At 38.0% G+C, this 23,622-nt stretch overlaps 1 protein-coding gene across 1 annotated transcript in view; it reads right to left on the bottom strand.

The window, feature by feature from the left end:
* Cad99C (cadherin 99C) overlaps window positions 1-23,622 on the bottom strand; it is a 187,935-nt gene that overhangs the window by 81,416 nt on the left and 82,897 nt on the right. Inside the window, exons 2-3 of the mRNA XM_083142085.1 lie at window positions 15,744-15,834; window positions 5,386-5,451 (exon numbers count right to left, since the gene is read on the bottom strand). Of these exons, the coding sequence (XP_082998211.1) occupies window positions 5,386-5,451; window positions 15,744-15,825 (148 nt within the window). The 5' untranslated portion in view covers window positions 15,826-15,834. The remainder of the gene's footprint in view (window positions 1-5,385; window positions 5,452-15,743; window positions 15,835-23,622) is intronic.

Raw genomic sequence — 23,622 nt, 5'->3', positions numbered from 1 at the left:
CGTGAGTTCGCGAAAAACTTATTAATGCTGCTGGAAATATCTGAGAAGCAAAAATGGACTTCTTTACTCAGGAATAAATTAGGTACTCTGACAAGTTTAGTTTGTGTAATAAATGTACGGTAATTTGTACAAGTCTAGAATGATATTCACCATTTTAACACCGAAATGCCAATTTCTATATCGCTATTGATCCCGAAATGTGCCCCGTTTTGTACCGAAATGTTGATATTTTGTTCACCACAAATATGTGGCTCTACCAATTCGGCTCATGTAGCAATTTGGCCACCTTCGTGGCGGAGTGGTTATCACAGAATCTTGGCCTGGGTGTTCTTTGTGAGTGTCATTTCATCAATTTCATCATATCACCACTCATACTGATCGTCGCGATTAGCCGAAGGTGGCAGAAAAGTAAAGTAAAATAACAAAAAGCAAATCAAATCAAAGCCAAAATTTTCATTTCAATGGCAGCTAAGCAAGAATCTTACCAGTGGCGTGACCAAGGAGGGGTTGGTGGGGGTCGGTCATAACTCCTCCCTTTAGCCAAGTATTCCTAATAAAAAGGTCAAAGGCAGTAAAAGATGGCAAAATGAGGACTGACTAGTATTAAAAAAAAGTATTCTTTCGAAAATCCTGGGCACTTCACTGAATCTTAAGCGCAGTAATGCATGTGATAAAACCATGTGTAACTGCGTGTGCGTGTTTAATTGCATAATTATTTAGGATTTAGAGTTGTGTGGCCTTATATTATGAGCTGTACAGCTGCGACCAATGTATTCATGGGCAAAATAACACCAGAACTGTCAAATAGGAAAGGAGCTATTTCTCAGAAATGTTGTGTTTTTTTGTTTACATTTACTTCGTTCTTGCAGTGGATGGAGAATAGACAAGATATCTAAGTAAATATGTACTTACTTTCATAAGAATCGACTCCTTTGTATACACTCGTCTCTTTCAAAGACTGCCATCAGTTAATAAGATTAGTATTTCCACGGTAACGCCTGCATACGTAATTACTATTGTTGAAAGCTTTCTGTTTCGTCCTGCGTTAACATTGATTGATTGATTGATTTAGTTTATTTTACTTCGCGTTTTGTGCCTCTTGGCTAATTTGCGAAGATGGGGATGAGCGATGAAATGATGAAATTGATGAATGGACATTCACAAACAACCAAGCCCGACCGGGATTCGAACCCGGGACCCTTGGCGTCGCAGCGCGATGTGCTAACCACTCGGCCACAGGGTCGGGCTCCTGCGTTAACAATTGCGGTACGGAAACTGCAGAAAATGTATAACAATTTGATGTTAAATTTACATAGGCTAACGGGAAACGATGGCTCGTGGATATATTCTCAGTTGCCTGTGAATTGTTGACTGCAGGGGTTGGCAGAAATCTTGAGGAGGAGAGAAGGGGTTAAAATGTCAATAAAGCCCGAATCACGCGGAACTATATTTCCAGTAGGAATGCATTAGTTGGTGCTAGACTGGCTACCTGGCTGGAAATTATGGCTGCTGGACTGGTTTTTGGTGACTAGATCGTGTTCTAATTGCAACTGGCTTCTCTGCTCTGTGGTAACAGGCAATCTGAGTGAAAGTTTAGTCACGTAAAGATAATCTGTAAGTTGGGCGAGGAAAATGGCTTTATGCCCGTGCTTTCCGAGTGATCATTAATAATTATTTTCGTTCGCTGCTCGATTATTTTTTTTTAAAAAAAAAAGTAACAGAAATGAGGTGAATTTGTCTTCATTAATATTTGTGAATTCATCCACAGCAATAAGCCAATTTCTAGCACTTGCTTTACGTCCAACTGCAAATCTTGCCTCGTGTGATTCAGGTATTTAAGCCCCTATTACACGGAACTGGATTTCTAGTAGGAATGCCCTAGTTGGCGCTGAACTATCTTTCTAGGTAGCAATCATGGCCGCCTGGCTGACTTCTTGACTGGTTTGGAGGAATAGGACATGTTCTAATTGCTACTTGCTTTCCTCGACTGGATTCTATGGAACAGCCAATCAGATCAAAGTTTCGGCATGTGAAGATAATCTGTGAGTGTGCAAAGGAGCGCTTTTGTCTGTGGTTTCCGAGTGTTACTCCAACAATGTATAACGTATACAGCATGAAAGGCGCGTTGAGTTACACCATCTATGCTGAGTGCACGGTGTTTACATTTGAAACAACTAAAATATTCTTCCATACGTGTACAGTAAACGTTGTAAAGTATGTATTTAAGCAGCGCCATTGTTTTGTACCTAATAACGTTTTATACGAAACGTTATTCCTCTCGGTTGAATAGTTATCGGCTTTTAAAAATGTGTTTACATCTCACGCGGCCGCCATTACAACTTCCATCGTATGGGAACAAAAGTCTATCGACAAGTAAGCTGATAAGTTTCATGTGAGGCGAAAACTAGCAAATTGGTAGCCAGTCCAGCGCCAACTAGGGCATACCTACTGGAAATCTAGTTCCGTGTGATGCGGGCTAAAGGCCGAATCACACGGAACTGGATATCCAGTTAGTTGGCGCTGAACTGGCTACCTGCCCGGATGTGATGGCTGCTTGACTGCTTTGCAGGAATAGGACATGTTCTAATTGCTACTGCCTTTCCTCGACTGGATTCTGTTGAACAGTCAATCAGACCAAAGTTTGTCCATGTGAAGATAATCTGTGAGTTTGCAACTTTAGGGGAGTTTTTTGTCTGTGGTTTCCGAGTGTTGGCTGTTTTTGTTAGTTTCTCGATTTTAAAAAAGGTAAAGAGATGACGTGCAGTGCATTCGTATTCAGTTCATTAATATTTAGGTATTTATGCAAAGTGATGAGATGTGTACGTGACAAATATGATTAGCCGAAAATGAAAATCCTTATTATTACATGTGTATTAAATTAAATTTCTGAATGAATCCTGCGAATCTCATGTATGAATATGCATACCCGAGTTAATTAAAAAAGGTTGTTCGGTACGCATTGATAACCATATTTTTTCGAGCCAATCTCTAGTCCATACTTTTCTTTTTTAATTTTTAATAAAAGCACAAAGCAGTAATTCTCCTACAACATTCATCAAATTGCTCGTCCATCTTTACAGATTGTCTGCTCTGCGCAATGTCTTATGGGAACAAAAGGCTATCGACAATTACGGTAATAAGTATCATGTGAGGCGAAAACTAGCAAATGGGTAGCCAGTCCATCGCCAACTAGGCATTTCTACTGAAAATCCGGTTACGTGTGATTCAGGCTTTAATTACAAAATAACTGAAATGGTTTTATTATGTATAACTTTTATTCAGTTAGATCTGTTACTGGTCGAGAGAGATATTGTCGTTCGTTCATTTGTGTGTGTTTTCGATATTATCTTTAGTAAAGAATATTTACATTCAAAACTTATTGATTACCTTTGTTGTTATAACAAAAACTCTTCACCTTGGAAATTTTTGATGTAGAGAACTTTTTAGGACAAGCTTGTTGGTGGGGGGAAATCTCCCTGTCCCCCCTCCACAAGATTTCGCACCCTGATTTCATGACTTCCAAAGCCAAAACTGATGAAGTCCCAAAGCAACAACGAGGAGATGGAGTGCTCCTTCTTACCTGCCCCACAAGATATTTCACGCTCCACTCCACAGACCGCCAACATGGACAATGGCTGTGACAAACCATCCGTTTCGTTCTTTCCGGGTCCGCACAAAAACAACCGCCAAGCCACTTTGTGGTCCGATTGGGAAGAATTCATTTCCACACAGCTTTAAAAGTGATAATGCTCGGGGGCGGTTTTTGTCAGCATTCTTTTTCTCCTTGTGAGTGTGTTTCCGCGATTTTCCACAGGTTGGATACCAGAGCGCTTTTTCCCACCCATGCAGGCAAGAAGTTTTATTGAGGAAATGAACTGAACGAATCTGATAACTCCTGGTTAGGTTACGAACGTACAAGAAAGAAACTTGGTTAGCGACTTGAAGACAAACGAAACTCGTGCTCGTATCTCACAGCCTGGAGTATGTACGATGTAAGGAACCTTTTTATGATTTTGAAAGTTTCAGTCAACAAGGTTCTGCTGGACCTTGGCGGACCCCAGTGAAGCCGCTTAAAAACCGCTATGATATTCCAAACAGGAACGTATCTATGTAGAAATACATTACGGGGGAGCGGGTTTCCGACCAAGTGTCTCAATAACAATAATAATAGAATATGTATGTTAAATTAAAATAATATTAATTAAATGTAAATGAATTAATATTTCATTGTTATTATTACATAAATACATAGAAAAAGATGAACAGTATGTATTCATTATGTAGTTTACATGTAGTTAAGATCGCCAAAATTTGAATAAAAACAACTGCTCTGGCAAGACAATTAATGAGAAATATAGGAAAGAAGACAACATTTGTTGAATAACAAAAAAAGAGGTAGATCTAATTGTAATAGGCAAAAATAATTCTACAGTGATCACTTTTAATTGCCTATTACAATTCACGAAAAGTAAAGTTCTTGATTAATATATTATGTATATTAACATAAGTAGTAGAGTACATAAATCTTTGGAACTGTCCTTCAAAGCCGTACGAGCCAAATTCCTTGCCTTCCAATAAGTTCAGCGGAAAGAAATAACCATCGATTATATAACATAGGCTAAACAATTATATTTTGATTATTTAATTTTAGTACTTTGTAAGTCTTTCGGGGGGGTCCGAACCCCCTGCCCTCCCTAAATACGTCACATCTGCTTAGATAGAATTCCTTATGGAGAATATTCATGTGGTTTGCTGCGCTGTTGTTTAGATATTCGCAATGATTTAGTAGGCTCGCTTAGTCACGAAATGGCACATCATTGGTTTCCACAATGTTTGGATTTTTTGTCTGTTTATACTTACTCCCCTTTTTTGGAATTTCACAACTTGCTGGCTTTAGAATTGAATACATCAGTCCTCATGTCCTCAAAATTTGACCCAAAGGCTCAATATATGCTCATTTTGGCACTAAGTTTTCCTTTACACCTTCTAAAATAAATCTCACCTCCTCCCGATGGAAAATTCTGGACGAATATAAACTATAGACAGAATTTCGGTCAAGGTTCAGGCTTGATAATTTAGCCATTTCGTGTGTAAACTGTGGAGAATGTTTAAGAACCACAAACTTGTTCGAAAGCCACATGTATTACCATTCAATAAGTATATGTTTTAACTTCAGTAGACCCTTATTCATTCCACAAGCATAATTTACAGCTTGTTCTTTTCTTTAATATTGATACTTGTAGGTTTTTCAATATAGAAATTCTGAGCACTACATTCTTTTACGAGCCCGATAGAATGTGAGCAGTGAAACCTGTTCAGGAACTTTTAGAACATGCCATGCTTTGTTTAACAAATCTATATTTAATAGAAATCAATAATACTTACGAGTCCCCCGGCTTTCTTCTATGTCTAAGATAACATTTGATTGACCAGTTTCTACTTCGCAGAGACCTGAAAAGGAACAAATAGGGTGAAAAAGTGTCATGATGTAACACAAATTTAAAACTAAACGTACAATAAGAAATTTAAAACACTAATCGAATAATACAGCTTTTGTGAAAATCTACAATCGAAAGCACAGGAAGAAAGTATCGACACCTTACAGCAAAAAGCGGCTTCCCGTCAGTCCGTGCTGTCACGTGGACCACTGTTGCTGATACACTCACGTTGTCTGCTTCACTGCGGAAACAAGCAAGAAATCTCTGACACGCTTTCCACGTTGCAAGAATTCTTTGTACTACTCTGCTTTTTCTATTTGCTTTTGAACATTCGCCAACATCTCCGTCGGATTCGACAGTAAAGATCTCCCATGCCGAAAACACAATAATACAATAATAGTGCAGTCAAAATAGGAAAAATAAAGGAACCAATTCATAACAAACTGAAATTTGGTACATAACTTCTTTATAGCATTAATAGGAACAGAACATACCAAAAATTCCCGGTGATCACCTTTCCGCTAAGGCCGCCATGTTGAAAAATGGCGGACAAATTAATTTTTTCACGAAATAAAGGAACTAATTAAAAACAAGCTGAAATTTGGTACATAGCTTATTTATAACATATCCCGGCAATCACCTTGTCACTAAGTCCGCCATATTGGAAAAAAATGGCGGACAAATTCAAGTTTTGACGAAATAACGGTACTAATTGACAATAGATTGGATTTTGATATGTATATCTTTCCTGCAACACTAGTAACATTAATTGTTCTGCAGATCATTGACATGATAGGTAACGCCGCCATATTGGAAGAACTGCGGATAATTTCAATATTTCGCATGAGAATGGAATTTGGCAAATATGTTTGCTATGCAAGGTATGACAACATTCTATAACATTTGTCGTATTATCAGGCGGAGTGTTGTTTTCATATGTCTCTTTCTGTTCACAAACTAAGTCAGATTGGCCACAAACGTCATGTACACCTGTAGGTAACACATCACAAAAGACATATCTGAATCAAAGAGTTCGTCGCTGTTATCGTTGTCATTTACTTATTTAGTCATTTAAGTATTAGATTATACTGCTGAAAAACAGCGACAAGCCTTATACAGCAGTGTAATACAATATATAAATGACATATACACAATATATACAATAAGAAGTTAATAAGTGTACTACATAATAAAACACACTAAGAAGATTAATTTACAATGAAATAGAAGAATTACAAGTTTAAAAAGTACAATACAATCACTTATACTAAAACACACGCTAGTAGTAAAATTACACGTTATTTTAATAATAAAAGGTCACTAGACTCCAGAGGATTATGACCGTATTGTTCAACGTCCCCCGGTTGTACACCAGTTGTCAGAAAGTTAGTCCGCTACTCCTTTAGTCGGGAACATGAGAATCTTTGCAAATCATCAGGGCTTGCTGGGTAGAAAAGAAACACAACACAGTATTCAAAGTTAAAGGCAGTTTTATAATCACTTATATTTCCTATCGTATGTGGACTTACAAGCAAGGTACAGATTTGCTTACGTTTCTGCCTGAAGAGGAATAATTCTATAGCATATTAAATCACATCACAATCACTAAACACACTTGCATATAGAATTAACGTTGGACAAGACAAACGTAAATGCACGAAAGTTTCTGTACTTAAATATTATTTCCGAGTATAGTCAGAATGAAACGAAAATAATTATCAATTACACTATTCTGGTATTCCATTAACCGTTACCACGTTTCTGTTGATTTCTCACCTTCACCTGTTTTCTAACCGAGTCTGTCGTCAGGTGAAAAACATTCAGGCGGGTTCACTTCCTCTGCTGAGATGAGAAAGTGACGTCAACACGAACAGATTATGACGTATTTCTAAACATATACACAAGTTCCAACCACAACTGTATCAATCTAACTATAGTTGTCTGTGACAGCTTGCACATTATTGGAAGTAACAAACATTTTAAAAAATCTTACAAAAAAGCTTCTTACAAATATAAAACCTTAAACGCTCAGATTCGTTACAATTGGGATATAAGAAAATTATGATTGATTTTGGAAGCATTACATAGCATTTATGCTAGCAAAAATGTTAAAGGAACTGCTTCCGTCTAAAGCCAGCCATACTCTACCATTGCTTTGTGCTTTCGCTTCCAGTGGCGACCAACAAATGTAATTTATGCTGTCTTATAGCGAAGATGGAGGTGGAATCCTCGAAGCAAAGTACCGTATAAGAGATCAGTGAAAGTCGTTTCAGTTGCAAGGACAAGTCTTGTCATCACGATTTAGTTACTGGACTGTGAAGTGGCCATAAATGCCAGATATGCAAATGAGAGGAAAAGTCAGCTTTACAGAATTACAAGTGTTTGCAGCATGTACACTCTCTTCACTCAATAATGCAAGAATTTTCATTATTATACAGCACGTTTGCAAGGAATGCAATTCGTTCGATATTATTATACTACTTCTAAGATGGATTCTTTGTCATCTCATTGTTAACCCTGGAATGCTACCTGGGGTGCACCTGTACCAGACTCACATGAAATAGTTAAATTTCTTCCTAACAGATGGCGCCACATATTACTGGCTTCTAGTAGTTTCATATTTCAGAGAGTTAGTTTCGCAGTGACCTTCAACAGTGAAAGAACGCAGTACATTTAGCTGCTAGAGCTTGTGTGGGGTGCACCTGTACCCCAAGGTAGCAATTGTGTTATTCTTCATATTTTTTCAAAAGGTATATAGCAACGTGCAAACTGTTGCTTTATGAAGTTCCAATAACCATTTTTTCTTATGACAGGTAATAATAACTTATTATTTTATCAGAAGACTTAGAGATAGGCCTGTATGTCCGGCTCCATGAAATATATTTATCATTTAAATTTCATTTATGATTTCAGTTTTCCACTCTTGTGTTTATAGTAGACTTATATTTTCTTTTTCTTTTTTCTTTAGGAAACCATGAGTTCACAGAAAGTCTTCAAATTTTCTAAGCATGAAGATGTTGCAGCAGCACAAAGAATTCTGTTTGAGTCTGAATCAGAGAACGAAGAAAGCATGCAGGACGGTGTTATTCCTGATTTTCAAGATGAAATTGAAGATGAACAATTACAAGATCCATCTTCATCAATCGATCAAACTGCTGTAGAGTCATTCGATTCGGAATCTGATTCTGTACTTCCAGTAGAGCCGGGTGAAGGGGACAAACTGAAAATTGTTCAAGCTCCAACAAAGTTAAGTGGCAAAGATGGTTTTCGATGGAGTGGAAGAAAAGGGAAGCTGCACATATTACCTCAAAGAAATTTAGTTGTACATTTACCGGGAAACATAAATCACGATAAGAATATAATTTCAGGATTAGAAGCATGGGAATTATGTTTCACAAAGGAAAACTTGGACTGTATAACTGAACATACCAACCAAGAAATGGCAAGACAAAGACTTAAATATAAAAGTGACAGCCCACACCCCCTATACGCCTTCATGACGTGGTGCTATGCACAGGGGAACACTAAGAGACACACTAAGAGGCCTACAGACAATGATGCAGTTGAAGATGCTGTGACAAGTGTTAGACCATCATATACTCGAAACACCAATCCCATTGAACTCAAAGCATTATTTGGCTTGCTGTATTATGCTGGTGTGATGAAGATACACGGAGTGTTCACAAAAAAACTGTTTGATAAAGACTCAGGAATTCCTATATTTCGTTCAACGATGTGTGAAGCTCGTTTTAGATTTGAATTTGAAGTTAAAATTTTGGGAGCGTCAGCACTTAGGTTATTTTGCTCCCGTCACATTATACGGGGGCCAGCCCCTTACCATTACAAATAACAACTCTAACGTTGCATAACTAAAAACCTTAAAATCTTCTGACTTCTGTTAAAAGCTGAGGCTGTAAACGGGCATTTAGCACACACAAGGACAAAAAACAGGACAACACACACAAAATTATACTGGACATAGTGCCAGTCGCCAGAGCCTCGTTAGTCTTTAGTCCAGGGTGCACTACGTGGAAGTGAGGTTGACTTTTGGGCACCTATGTGGAAGCTACCCCTTACACCCCGCTCATTTTAGATATTTAATCAACTGTCTTCGCTTTGACAACAAAGAAACAAGACCCCTCAGGAAACAAACTGATAGACTAGCTGCATTTAGAGATCTTTGAAGAAGATGCAACAGTTATATGTGCCTTCAGAGTACACAACAATTGATGAGCAGCTGGTGGGTTTTAGGGGACGGTGTCCCTTCAAAATGTATATACCATCTAAACCAGGAAAATATGGCATAAAGATAGTTATGACCTGTGACGCAAGGACATTTTATGTTATCAATGCAGAGGTTTACACCGGGAAAGGATCAACTCCAGACAATATTCCAGTGGCTCAGTATTACTGCGATAAGTTAACGTCTTCGTTCCAGAATACAAATAGAAATCTAACCATGGACAACTGGTTCACATCTGTTAGTACATCAAAATTCTTACTAGAAAAGAAGATAATTACTGTGGGAACGTTAAAAAAAAAATAAGAAGGAAATACCTCCTTCCTTTTTAGAAGTAAAAACCCGAGAGAAAAATTCTGCGATGTTTGCATTCAGTGATCCACTAACGCTTCTTTCCTACTGTCCACCCAAAAATAAAAAGAAGATTGTTCTGCTACTTTCCACGATGCACGAGAAAGGTGACGATCCAGATTCAACTAATGATTCAATTCTACAATCAAACCAAAGGCGGTGTTGACACCCTTGATCAGTTGTGTCATACATACTCCTGTTCCAGAAAAACGAGGCGCTGGCCATTGTGTCTTTTCTACAATTTGCTAAATATTGTAGGAGTGAATTCTATGATACTTCTGGCAGGCTCAGGTGCACCAGCGAAAGAAGTAATGAACAACAGACGTTCGTTTCTGAAAAAACTTGCAATGGATTTGGTGAAACCTCATATGTTGAGTCGTTTGGGAGTACCAACTTTGCCTCGGGAACTTCGTGAAACTATTTGCCGTTTCCAAAAGGTGACTTACGAAGAAGTTGCTACCATCAGCCGGAAGATGTGCATTCTGTGAAAGGTCGAGGAACAGAAAATCAAGGGTAAAATGCGCTATGTGTAGAAAGTTCATTTGTTTACAACACCAAAAGAAAGTGTGCCCTAAATGTGCCTAAGTTTTTTTTTCAATTATTACAAAGTTGAAATATGTTAAAACTTTGCTATTTTTATGTTTGTTTTGAAAAATAAAAATCATACGAAGCTTATTTCTCATATTTATTATTGGGGTACATATGTACCCCAGGGTACCATTCACGTCATAAAAATGATGGGTAGCATTCCAGGGTTAACGAAATAATAGTTATTATTCTACCGGGTGACCATAAAAAAAACTTCCCCTACTCGGAGCCCTCTGGAGTCAGTTCCAAGCAACAGATTGAGCTGAAACTTGGCATAGGGGCTATGGAGACCATGGGAAAGAGAATGCTCATGTAAAATAAGTAGTTCAAATTTTCACCACCAGGTGGAAATGTGGCGCTTAAAATTTAATTTCTTCTGCTCAGAGCCCGGTCGAAGAGACGGCTTGCTATGAAACTTGATATAGAGGCTATAGAGATCATGGGAAAGTTAATGCTCATGTAAAATAAGTAATTCAAATTTTCACCACCAGGTTGAAACGTGGCGCTGAAGTAACCACAACCAGTAATTTGAGTTTGTCTGTACACCAGTGTTCTATGTGCACCCTGTCAACGTGAACGACCATTTGGAAGCATAAGACAGTGTGATCAATGAGGCACGAAGCTTTTCCCGTGATGTTCCCTAGATTTCAGCGCCACGATTCCACCTGGTGGTGAAAATTTGAACTATTTTTTTTCGTCAGCATTTGCTTCGCCCCCCCTCCCCCCCCCCCATAGCCTCTATACCAAGTCCCAGCGCAATCCGATGGTTCGAATGAAAACCTAGATATAACAACGATCATTAGGGCCATTCCACGAAAAATGGTTCTACTCCATGTTAATAACAAAATTAATTAATATGGAAATTGTTGTTGTTGTTTAATTGCATTAAGGTTTAGATGTTTGTGAATGCATATAATGTACAATAAAAATTACTAGTATCTGCAGCCTATATGCTTCACAGGCAAATGAAGTCAAAATTTATTATAAATACATTTTTAAAGATTCACACACCTAACGTTAATGCTTTTCATGCAATCAGCCTATGCCATCATAATCAAGTTTCTTAATTTGTTAGCAGACACCACAAAGTACTTCAAAATTCTATTAAATTAATTCATTATGAACATTTTGATCCAATCTCATGTCTAGAACCTTACATTTTGTGTGTAAAATGTCACACATGTAACGCTGGAATGTCCCATTATGATTTATATTGTTCACGTTTTTTCAATGTCGTGACCCCCTGTACAAAAGTTACTGGCGACGCCCATGAATACGATGGCGGGTTTTAACCTAGTGTAGCAGAGCTTCTATAAGTGCATAGGAATCTATGGATATTTATAGCATGGGGAACTATTTGCAAGAGGAAAAAAAGTCACCACTTTAACGTTTTAATAATGGAGCGAAAACAGGAAGCACTGAAGTGGCTGTCGTGCTTTTCTCTACCACAAACAAATGACATTTATACGAACGTGTGCTACTGGGCTTGGAGTGTGTGCAGCTAGTTTTGTCGTCATGGCTAGCGAAGAGGTCCTAATTCCGTGCACTATCTAGCGTCGTGCATGCGAACGCTCGAACGAAACGCTCTCGCTGCAGCGCTGCCACTGGCTGCTTCGGGAACTGAAAAACTATCAACTGTGGAGAGAACTTTCACAGACATAATCGCCAGCGTTACAGCCGCACGTGACCTTTCACTCTTCGTACCACCCGATGGAGCCACATGGCATATTGGTTCGGATCCCACTTTAAACTGTAGGTCCAGTCCTGATTTTGTACATTTTAGTGCATCATACGGGACAGTAGATGTTATGAGTACTCCTTGATGAACTTCTCTGTGTAGTTTCATGCACCAAAATTTCATCACCAGTAGTTTGTACCATTCAGTATGTTGCTGGAATAAAATATTGGCAGAGTTGACACATTTTGGATATCGTGTGACATTACAGTTTTCATTTATTTTGTTAAAACAAATTTCCGGACTTTTCCAGATAACTTTAAAATAAATGTCCACATGGACGTCCGCAGGATTTTTTCCAGGGAGGGGCAAGCAAGGCATTTTTTCAGGGGGGAAAAGGGACATATTTTATTCCATAATAGTCATGCCCTCTCAAAAAACACTGTTTCAGTCTGAAATTATCATGTTCCTTCAATTCACTTATAATAATTAACATCAATTAATGTGACTTAAATAAAATTTTGTGTGAATTATATACTTTTTAGGTGGACATTCATTTTCCAGGGGGGCCGTGTCCGTCCCTTGCCCCCCTTCCGGACGCCCATGAATGTCTAGATAATTTTGTAGTACTTTAACATGCTGATCAAGGGTTTTTAAAGTATTATACTGCACTTCCTTTCGTAGGCGTAACGTGGTGGCGCTTGGCCCCTTTTTTTAATGAAAATTTACAAGTTGATGGTACTTTTGTTAATATCCTGGAACCCGAGGAGCAATGTAACAAATATTTTTTATGACTTTACAAATGCAACAGTTATTTATCAAAATAGTGATATTTTTATATACTTGAAAACTTCTGCCCCCGAAGTTAAGCTACACGTTCGATTCTGCCTCTCCAAAGTTACACGTATGCTTCCAATTTAACGCATTTCAAAATAAATGAATAAAAGTAAACGATAAAAACATTTTATAAGGAATAGATTCTACCAAGAAACTTGTTCACGAAAAAAGTTAAATTTATCATTTCCAAAATCTGGCAAATACAAAAAACATACAATTTTCCCTGAATTTTCCAAGATTCCCGGGTCAGTGGTGGTGTTATCCGAAGCAATAATATTAGATTGAATTGCGAACAAAGAAACCACTAATTTGCAAACAAACTGTTTTTACCTTGAAGATAAATATTATGTATGTGAAGCTTATCTAGTTATAAAAAAAACGTTGTGTGCTGAAAAGAATAACCGTGAGAGAAAGTTATTGGAAGCAACACACTTTTCTCTCTAGTTGTACAAGTGTTTCTTGAGAAAAATTTAAAGAAAAAACCGCTTGTTCTTGGTCTCAATAACAGTATTATTGAAGCGGTGTTTGATTGCTACCACACTCAACACCCACAGCAGGAGAAAGCAATGTCACACATGATTACGTTTTAATCAAAGAACTTTTTCTCTCTTTCGACACAACTTTCAAATTAACTTCCCACAGCTTTGACGCAAGCGCCACCCACGCGAGATTTAACAATGAAGTCTTGAATGCTATATTTGCAGAAACACTGCAAACTAATACTTATGTTTAGCATTGGCTTTCTATTGGCTACAAAAAGCCACAAAGGTTAATCGTCAATTGCCAGAAGCTATTTAATGTATTAATGGGTTTCTAACGTCAGGAAAAACTGACATACATTACAATCATGCGAAGTAAAAAATCTGCTGTGCCAATATCCTGTCGAATAGTTCTTCCTGCGATCAAAGGGTCCTTGTGTAGAAGATAAGGTGATGTCCCGTTTTAGCCTGAACAATCCCTTTTTTTAGTCTGTCCCGATTTTTTGAAGGAAAAACGGGACGCCAAAATGTCCCTTTTTGTGACAATGATTTATTGGCATAGAATTACTGCAACAATACACCTTCAATGTCAACAAATGTGCCACTTTTTCTTAAAATATTGGAGTTTCTTCTCTGTTTTCCCCACTGAACGAGTGTTTTTTGTGCATGAATGATTATTTGTAGACAAATGACGAACGCTCTTTCAGTACACACTTTGAAAGCTACGTTGATTAATAAGGCGAACTTTAATCACACGTGTATAGACGTTTACGAAATGTTAAATTGAAAAGAAGGATGTACTGAGAAAGATCCATTCATCGTCAAAATATTAATGAAAGACTTCTAATTCAGTGAATATCACCATATTATGTGAGTTACTTACACAGCATGTATTTATTTAATTAGTTTTAAAACATAAATATTTATGACGAAACAGTTCTTTATTTAAAATGTATACATTTTGCCGTCCGTTTTTCCTTCAGAAAAATATGAAAAATGTCCCGTTTTGTTGTTTAATAAATCTGGTCACCTTAGTAGAAGAGATATTAAATAAGTTAATGTTCAATGGAAAGGGACACCCTTACCTTCTGTAATCCTACTACGTACAAAGTGGAAAATTTTACATGGCTTATGTAGATTATGTTGCCTATGAACGTTTTCTGTTCTTAGATCGTGGAGATATGTTAGTGAAGTAATATGTGGTGTTATATGGTACTACAGCGATCAAATATCTTCGGTTATTTGTGGTTGCGCATTCCGATACAAATTTTATGTTACATAAAACATCGAAGTATATTGATTTTTGTAACAAATTCACGTTTTTTCGCTTTTTGAGTGTTCATACAACCGGTTTTTACGAATAAGAAACGGGGGAAGTAGCACGTCATTCGTATGCCACTTGATGACACACTTTGCCCTGCAACCACAGCAGAAAATTCATATTTTCAAGGTATGTTTGCATGGTATGTATATTTCGTGACTATGTTTTTTCTTTTGGATATGATCGGTTTTATTTCGTTAGGAGATTTAGATTTAATGGTGTTAAGTTTGATGCTGATAGTAAAAATTTCCGACGTTTTTGTTAGGTTAGAAGTGTTAGGTTTGGTAACGTTAGCATTTGCACCTGTTTTTTTGCTTTTTGAGTGTTCATACTACCGGTTTTTACGAATAAAATACAGTGAAAGTAGCCAAAGATAAGTTTTTACTTGCGCAGGCCAGACTTTGAGATCAAATACCTCAATTATTTGTGGTTTCCGCGCCCTGAAACAAATTTTATACTACATAGAACATCGAAATGTATTGATTAAAAAATTCGAACATTCAGGAGCGGATACAGTCAGTCAAGGGGCCCTGTAAATAAAAATGAGCATGCTCGTAATTGCAGATGATATAGTACTTCTAAGTAGTGATAAATTTGGAGTTCACTTGTTAATTAAAAATGTAAAAACGCTGTTTTAGCGGAATATGTAATCTAGACTGGCAACACTGAAGTTGCCTGCAGATATATTGGCTGGGAAATGGTAAATTATTCTAGCAACATGCTGAGATAACAAGTAAAGATAAACACGGTAATAGAACTATGAAAACAAAACAAGCTTGAAAATAATGTGTAAATAAAAACGTTGCAGACTTACCGGGTTTGGCGAATACAGTGTGGAATTGGCACAATATCGTTAACCTCAGGATGGTCCTGAGTACTGAGATCGGTACCCACATGGTGGAAATCTGAAAATAAAAAATGAGAGAATATTTATTTAAACGCACTTTCGAACCGATAATTCAATATGCACAAAGTCAGAAGTTTTCGCTCCTTAAGTTCATACACACACAAAATTAAGCAAGCTTACTGTGCATAAATATTTTCAGTGTTATTGTTGTCATGTTATTTCGTACAATTACCTACAATGAGCCTAAATTTGTATAATAAGTAAATGTAAGTCTAAACAGTAAGCTTCATATGACAAGATTTGTCCCTTTCAATGGAGAATGTAAAAAGATTCTCTCTTTTTTTGTGCGAAATATATTGTACAGTCACGGACAGTTCTGGGTTGTAACAATCCCATTGACTTTCAATGGAAGCGTTACAACCCAGAACTGTCCATGACTGTACATTGATATATCTTATTATATATTTTTGTTGGTAGATTAGCTGTAGAGTTACTTGAAGAAGCTTTTGAAAAAAATAATTTGACAATGAAATTAAAAGAGTGCCACTGCAAGCATAATCAACGATTTCCTGGAATCAGTAATGCAGTGAAATGAAGTAGTCAATATAATGAACGAAAATGCATTAGCTTTCAAGAAAGAGAAATCTATGTAATCTAAAAAACTGTTTTCATATGAAACCAAAGAATAAATGTTCTATATTTTTCATAATAACAAGAGTTATAATAAAGTTTTGACTAAAATTTCCCCCTATACCCTTCATGGCGTGGTGCTATGCACAGGGGAGCACTTTACCTTTTTTTTTTTTTTTACCTAAAATTTCCCCCTAACTTTTGAAACTTCTTTTGCATGAATTGCAAAAACTAATAGTGGGAAACAGTTGTGCTGGATATTTACTCATCTGGTGGATCGAGTAACGAAGTCTCCCCAATAATAATAATTATAATAATAATAGCTGACCTCCGTGACGGAGTGGTTAGCACAGCTGGCTACGACGCCAGGGTACCTGGGTTCAAATCAAGGCATTACCCGGTGCAGACACATTGCACAGTGGTTCGGACCCCATTTTAAACTTTAGGTCCAGTAACAGTTAGCCTATATGCATAAAGTGGACTCAAAACAACAATTCACGCGTAATAACAAATATCAAATCAAATAATAATACAAGGTATGTTCAATAAATACGCTGAATGAATTGCTGGCGTGCGTGCGGTGTAGTTGGTACTACTGGTTGACGGTCAGGTCAGTGAAACCCTAGGTATGTCAGTCATCGTTCGCGAAGCCGTGTGGTTGTCCAGACGTGTAGTTTGTGTGTACGCGTTGTGGAAGTAAGGTCCAGTGCAGCGACGCTGTTATGGGTGAAATGGAGCAACGTACGAAGGTGAAATTCTGCTTCAAACTTGGGAAAACGCCAAAGGAATCTCAGGACATGCTGCGCCAGGCGTATGGAAACAGTGCTTTATGAAAAAGGTGTGTGTACGAGTGGTACAAGCGCTTCCGTCAGGGTCACCGAAATCCAAAAAGGATAGGTGAGAGAAGTCGCGCTTCAAGACAACGCTGAGGGATCATTCATAAAGAATACCTGCCAGAAGACACGACACTGAATGCGGCCACATACGTGAACATTTTGGATTGTCTCCTGAAGAGGAGCAGACGTGTGCGTCCGCAGTATACCGAAAATGGATCCTGGTATCTGCTGCACGATAATGCACGTCCCCGTACCGCCATGACCGTGCAGCAGTTCCTGGCACGTAAGGGAGTTGTTGTACTCCATCACCCCCCTTATTCACCAGATCTGGCCCCTGCCGATTATTTCCTTTTCCCTCGCTTGAAGAAACACTTAAAAGAACAACGGTTTTCGGACATTGCCGACATCCAACGCAATGTGAACGCTGAACTCAACCGCATCGCATAGGCTGTCTTCGCCCAAAGTATGCGAGATCTCTACACGCGTTCTCAGAAGTGCATTACCATTGGAGGCGATTATTTTGAAGTACAATAATCTGTATTACTGTATACATGTACTGCCTTTCCTGCAAATAAATCGTGAAATCAATCATTCAATCTTTCACCGTATTTATTGAACAAAGGTTGCAAAAAGATTTCAAGTTTTACCAATGATCTGACCCTCCACAAAAATTTCTACCAACGCCCAATGATCGTGTTGTGTCAATTTGGAAAGCATTAGGAACTGGATTCCAGTTTCTTGCGTACATAAAAAAGCAACTTTATTTATGAATTCAACTCCTCGAATTCAAGAGGCGAAAAGGGAAAGTTGCATTTCCTCGTATTCCTCTACACCTGTAACGAGGAATCCCTGCCTGGGGCAGGGGCGTTGTGTGTATATATCCCTTTGTGTGCAGATTCTTCTTCACGTTTCACAGGCAAAATACAGGAGTTGAACCGAAGCGGATTGGCTGTTGAAAAGGATAATCAGATCTACGGCGAACGTGATCCCTCGGACACACTTTCTTCACAATGTTTTGGCTGCCGACTTCAAGATTGGGTGGATGCGATCTGGCCTATGCTCAAATTAAACCTATTCGCTCTTGCCGAGACAAGGGGACGAATTTACAGGATAAGTCCAGGGCAGGATTGGCATGTTTAAAACACGCGAATTTGTTGTTATTTTTTTTACAAATGTTAAAACCCCTTTACACATTTTGATACTTGATATTTCATAGTCTGTGGTATTTGCGTGCTTGTAACTTTGTATTTTAATTCAACCAGTGTCATTTTGCTTGCTGTGTACAGAAATCTGTTCAGTGGCTGAATTAGGAAGTTTTCAGACCGAAGCGACACGCAATACATGTCGCTTGGGAACGAACCAATCAACAGCGTTCGATTGATGAAAATCTCAAGCGTCGCTTCGGTCTGAAATCTCCCATAAGCAAAGCATTCACCACACATGCGCGAACAACAGATCGCAGTGGCACTATGAACGATATTGAGAAAACGGCCCAGTTCGAGCCACACGGGTAGCATATCGTGTCGCTTCGATTCGAAAGGTGATTACTGAGAGCTCGTTTCCAAGCGACACGTCGCTTCGGTCTGAAACCTCGCTTACACTTATTCTTGCCAAAACTACTAAACATTCGACTTCCATCAAAAGACCCAGTGTTCGATACCCTGTGAAGGTACATAGTGGTTCGGATCGCACTTTAAACTGTAGGTCCAGTCCCAATTAGCCTTACTGTGCATAAAGTGGACTTAAAACACCAAATCAACAGCATCCCACTTTCAACTGTAGGCTCAGTCCTGATTAGCTTACCTGTGCATAAAGTGGACTTAACGAGACCATTCGACTTCATGGCAAATTGCAAGTCTGTTTCTCCTTTTCCAACATGTACGTACAACCTTGACCTTTGCACACTCCGTTTAAAGGGGCACTGCTCGTAGCGAAAACGACGTTATGGGAAGTTAGACTCGCTAACCAGCAATTTCAAAAGTGAAATTTATCCTCCATACTTTCTACAACCCCAGCAATTTCCTTCCGATCTTTATATATATACCGCTTTCTACTATTCGCGAAAGGCTCTAGTTGATAAAAAAACAGCAAAATCATTATAAAGCAACCTCTCCGAACGCCCAGAACTTGACGTGCAAGGTGCCATTCTCCTCTCGCACACATGCTGGCAATTGTCTTCCCTCGGGCGACAACATAACGGTGAATTGTGTCAACGTGAAAAGACCGTTGCCGTGGAGTACCGTTGTTTAAACTCATGACACACTGACAGAATTCTTGAATCATTCAACCTGGCTCCTTCTCAAAAGCTTGGGATTCTTGTCATTTTGCTCTGCCCCCCCCCTCCCCCCATTCTTCAGAACATTCGTACAAAGGGCGAGAAGAACTCCATTGTTGTTTAAGTCTATGAGTATCAAGTACTCTTGTGGACTTCAATAAAAACACTTGATCTCTGGAAAAGACCACGGGTGCCTCCCAGGCTCAGCCCCGCCTGGAACTGTCGTCAGCCCCAACCCCTGGCACTGCCATCAGCCCCCCTTTACATTAGGTAAACTATTATGCATAATTTGTTTGCAGTGAAGAGTGAAAATGTAGACAACTCACAACTTTAAGGATAAATCCACAGAAAATGAACAGCAGCTATTACATTCGCTCATTTTGTTTATGAGCAGAAGTAGCTGAAAGTATTTAGAACATTCTCTAGACTTCAGAAAGTTCTTTCATAAGGGCGCTTCTTTATCTGTACTTTCACTGTCCCTGTTGCAACCTCCCGTTTAGACAGAAATCTGTGACTTTGATGTCATCATGCAAGTTCCCTCCGCATCTGCGTCAAAGGTCAACAACAGCCAAGTTTTGGGAAGGAAGGGGAGTTTAATTGCTTCGACCGGGGGTGGAATATACAGTAGGCACTGTGATTAAATATTGTGCGTTTCTTGTGTGTGATATACATATCTGTATCATCTAAAATAGTATGGGGTGTGTAAGGGATAATTTCAGTATCAGTCAATTAACACTTCAAGAGATGTTTTAAAGGATGTAGAAAATGTAGTATTTGTGTAGTATATGATATTTATAAATGAATAAGCGCCCCTCCCACACACACACACATAATTTACCTTCATTTAATATTTTTTTTAAAAATGGAATTGGTTTACAAAGCCCCCCCCCCCCCGATAACCCGTGAGCCCCCCTGGAGATCAATTCTAGCTACGGGCCTGGTGCCTCCCCCCCCAGGATCTTCTTAATCCCAACATAGTGTTGATTTAAGTCAGTATCTCGACTACTATCCTATTACTGAAAGTCACATTGCATTTGCTTTACTGAACACCTTATCTGATCTACCCTTCCCCTAAAGTCACCCTTTCCTTCATCTAACAGATTAAATATGATTAGGTTTGCAACCTCCCGGAATGACAAGATTTAGTATTATTATATTTTGTATTATTGTGTATTTATTTGGTTTTTGTGTGCATTTGCCGAACGGAGAAGTTTAAATTTCTTTATTTCCCTCCACCCAATTTTGCTCCATTACATACGTAGGGGTAGGTTAAAGTGTATTTAAACAGTGTTGCCATAGCTAGTTCGTTCTATGACGCGTGGAAGGAAAGGTTCTTTCGATTGGTTACAGAAAACGAGTGAGTTTGAAGCGGAATGTAGGGATTGTCGCCAAGTATTTTCGAGAAAGTCCGAGCTAAAGTTTCATTTTGAAGAATTTTGTTCTAGTATTACGACTTCTGAAGAGTTTGTGTCTCTGTGTATTGATTTTGTTTTGTTTATTTACAAATTATGGTTGCGAGATTGTTTTGATCAAGCTGATGATTCAATTTTGTATTCACAGTAGCAAGGCCACAAACAGATAACAGCTGATATTCGGGGCGTTAGTGGTCCAGAAATCTCCTGGAATTTTATTCTTTAATGTTGGCAAACCTGCTAGTAGCAAAAGTTACTTGGAACCAGTTAAAGTCAATGAATTACTAAGAAAATATATTCGGATTCCCTCATCATACATTGCAGCATGGTGTCAAGGTGTAGACATTCTTTTTACATATAGTTTAGAAAACTAGATGGAAGTTGATTGGTATATAATTTGTAGGAGAAGTATTCACTCCCCCACCACTCCAACATAAAACTGAGTGTATTTGAGTTGTAGAGAATCTTATCCTCACTTGTTACTTTTCAAGCAATTTCATGTACTTCCGTATTCAATTCAGAAGCGACAGGCTGGAAGATGAGCCAGCTAAGTGAAATGGCACACAGGAGGGTAACATTTCGCTGCTTGGCACAGGCGCACGTCTGTGTGTTCTTTCTGATTAGCAGGCGAGTGAAGGACCTCATAATTTGTTGCTAGTCAAATATGGAAAGGGGCCTGCTTTTATAAACCAACGCACCCGAGTGCTTACGTATTTCTCGGTACTTGCGAGTGAGTTAACGGGCAGTAAAACCGAACTTGACTCGACGCCGCTTGTGGAAGCGAACAGACTTGACAGGTAACTTTTGGTTAGTGATTAGAGCATCGTCTGGTTGTCCTTCTGGAAGTTATTTTTAAATAGTAACCGAGTTACAGTTACTGGTACTAAAAAAAATAACTAAATTCTACAATTACTTTCTACTCAAACAAATTACACACAAACAGTGATCATTAATTGTAATAATACGTATATACAGTGAGATAGAAGTTAAGAAAAAGATAAAGGATTTAAGAAGATATACTGTGAACAAGTCTAGTTGGAGCTAGATTGTGTTTTGTCTTTGTTGAATGTCTTTCAAGTAGTTATAAGTTAAATAAATGTTGTTTTTTCTATTAACGTTTTGCCTAACTGAAGATCATTACAATTGGCGACGTGTAGTCTATCTGGTTCTTTCATGTATCTAGAAGATCTTAGAAATTCTCTGTTCTCTTTGCCATTGCACATCAACCTAACCAAACAATTATTCCAAAAGCCTTGCTCCTACTCTCTTAATCAATTGTAATGATCTTCAATTAGGCAAAACGTTAATAGAAAAAACAACATTTATTTAACTTATAACTTCATATTATAAAAACTACTTGAAAGACATTCAACAAAGACAAAACACAATCTATCTCCAACTAGACTTGTTCACAGTATATCTTCTTAAATCCTTTACCTTTTTCTTAACTTCTATCACAGTGGCATGTCCAGGATTTTCGAAAGGGAGGGATTATGTACACTTTTTCTAATAGCCTTCATTTTGCCGTCTTTTCCTACCATTGACGTTCTTTTCTTTTAGAAATACCGGGCCAAAGGGAAGGGGGTTAAAACCCCCACCAACCCCCCCACCTTGGGCACGCCATTGAGTATATATATATGAAGACTTGCATGTTTGTTTATATTTCTGGTAGATGATATAAGTAAGTAAACAACAAAATAACTTATGGCTTGTCATACTATCGTGTCTGTAATTTCTAGAATTTCATGGAGGAAAATATTTGACAAAATTATTTACGGCACCAAATAGATGACTTTTTAATCCGAAGTTCGTCAGGTGTCTTCGTAAATTAGCAACTAAAACTTCTTAGACACTTTTAAAAAGCTTAATGTTGCAAAAGTTATGAAAGTTATTTCAAGAATGTTGCTTATCATAGCGTTGCCGCGAGAGGCAAAAACATGACAAGCCACAAATTCGTGTATATTATTTTAGAAAGGATTCAAATTTAAGTAAAGGAACAATTAAAACATGCTTTTGTTTGAGCCAGACAAGAAATATCTTAGGGAGAATAGCGTATTATTGTTACCAGGTTTGAAGCAAAAAAGAAAACAACTTATATCTACTTTATCTTTACAAAGACCTACAATTCACATGTAACAAGGTTAAATATTCAATAATTGTTTCACTGCAATTTTTATTATCCCACATAAAGGTTATCAAAAATGTTTCTAATATGTTAGCTCTGTATCTTTTTGAAAGGTGTCAATATTTATATTTACTTGTATTTTGTCCATTCATGTAGCTTTAGGGTCTGTTATAAACTACTTTATCTGTTTTTATAATTTGCATTTCTATGTAATCTACTTATGTAAAACTGCTGTAAAAAGGTAGCCATGCTGTTCACAGCTATATAAACGAATTTGATATATCCATTTTAAAAATTAAAGTTAAAAATCACTTTACTGAAAGAAGTTACTGGATGTGGCTTGTCACGTTGTTGCACCAAGCCTTTTATATTAATAGTAAGTTACGCGGAAAATAAATGTAACTGCTATCAACTTTTATAACAGACGTTGTTAACTTTTAAGCAACAACAGCGCTCTGAAAGAACGTTGTGCATGAAAATCTCAGGTCGACATGTTGTGTAGAGTTGTAAACTGTACGACTTCCCTATTGCAGTGTCGATTGTAGGGCGCTTTCCACACACCAAGATG

This window comes from Lepisma saccharinum, chromosome 20 (assembly GCF_977018435.1).
Source record: "Lepisma saccharinum chromosome 20, izLepSacc3.1, whole genome shotgun sequence".
Taxonomy (NCBI): domain Eukaryota; kingdom Metazoa; phylum Arthropoda; class Insecta; order Zygentoma; family Lepismatidae; genus Lepisma; species Lepisma saccharinum.
This window is presented reverse-complemented; position numbering and strand designations above follow the sequence as displayed.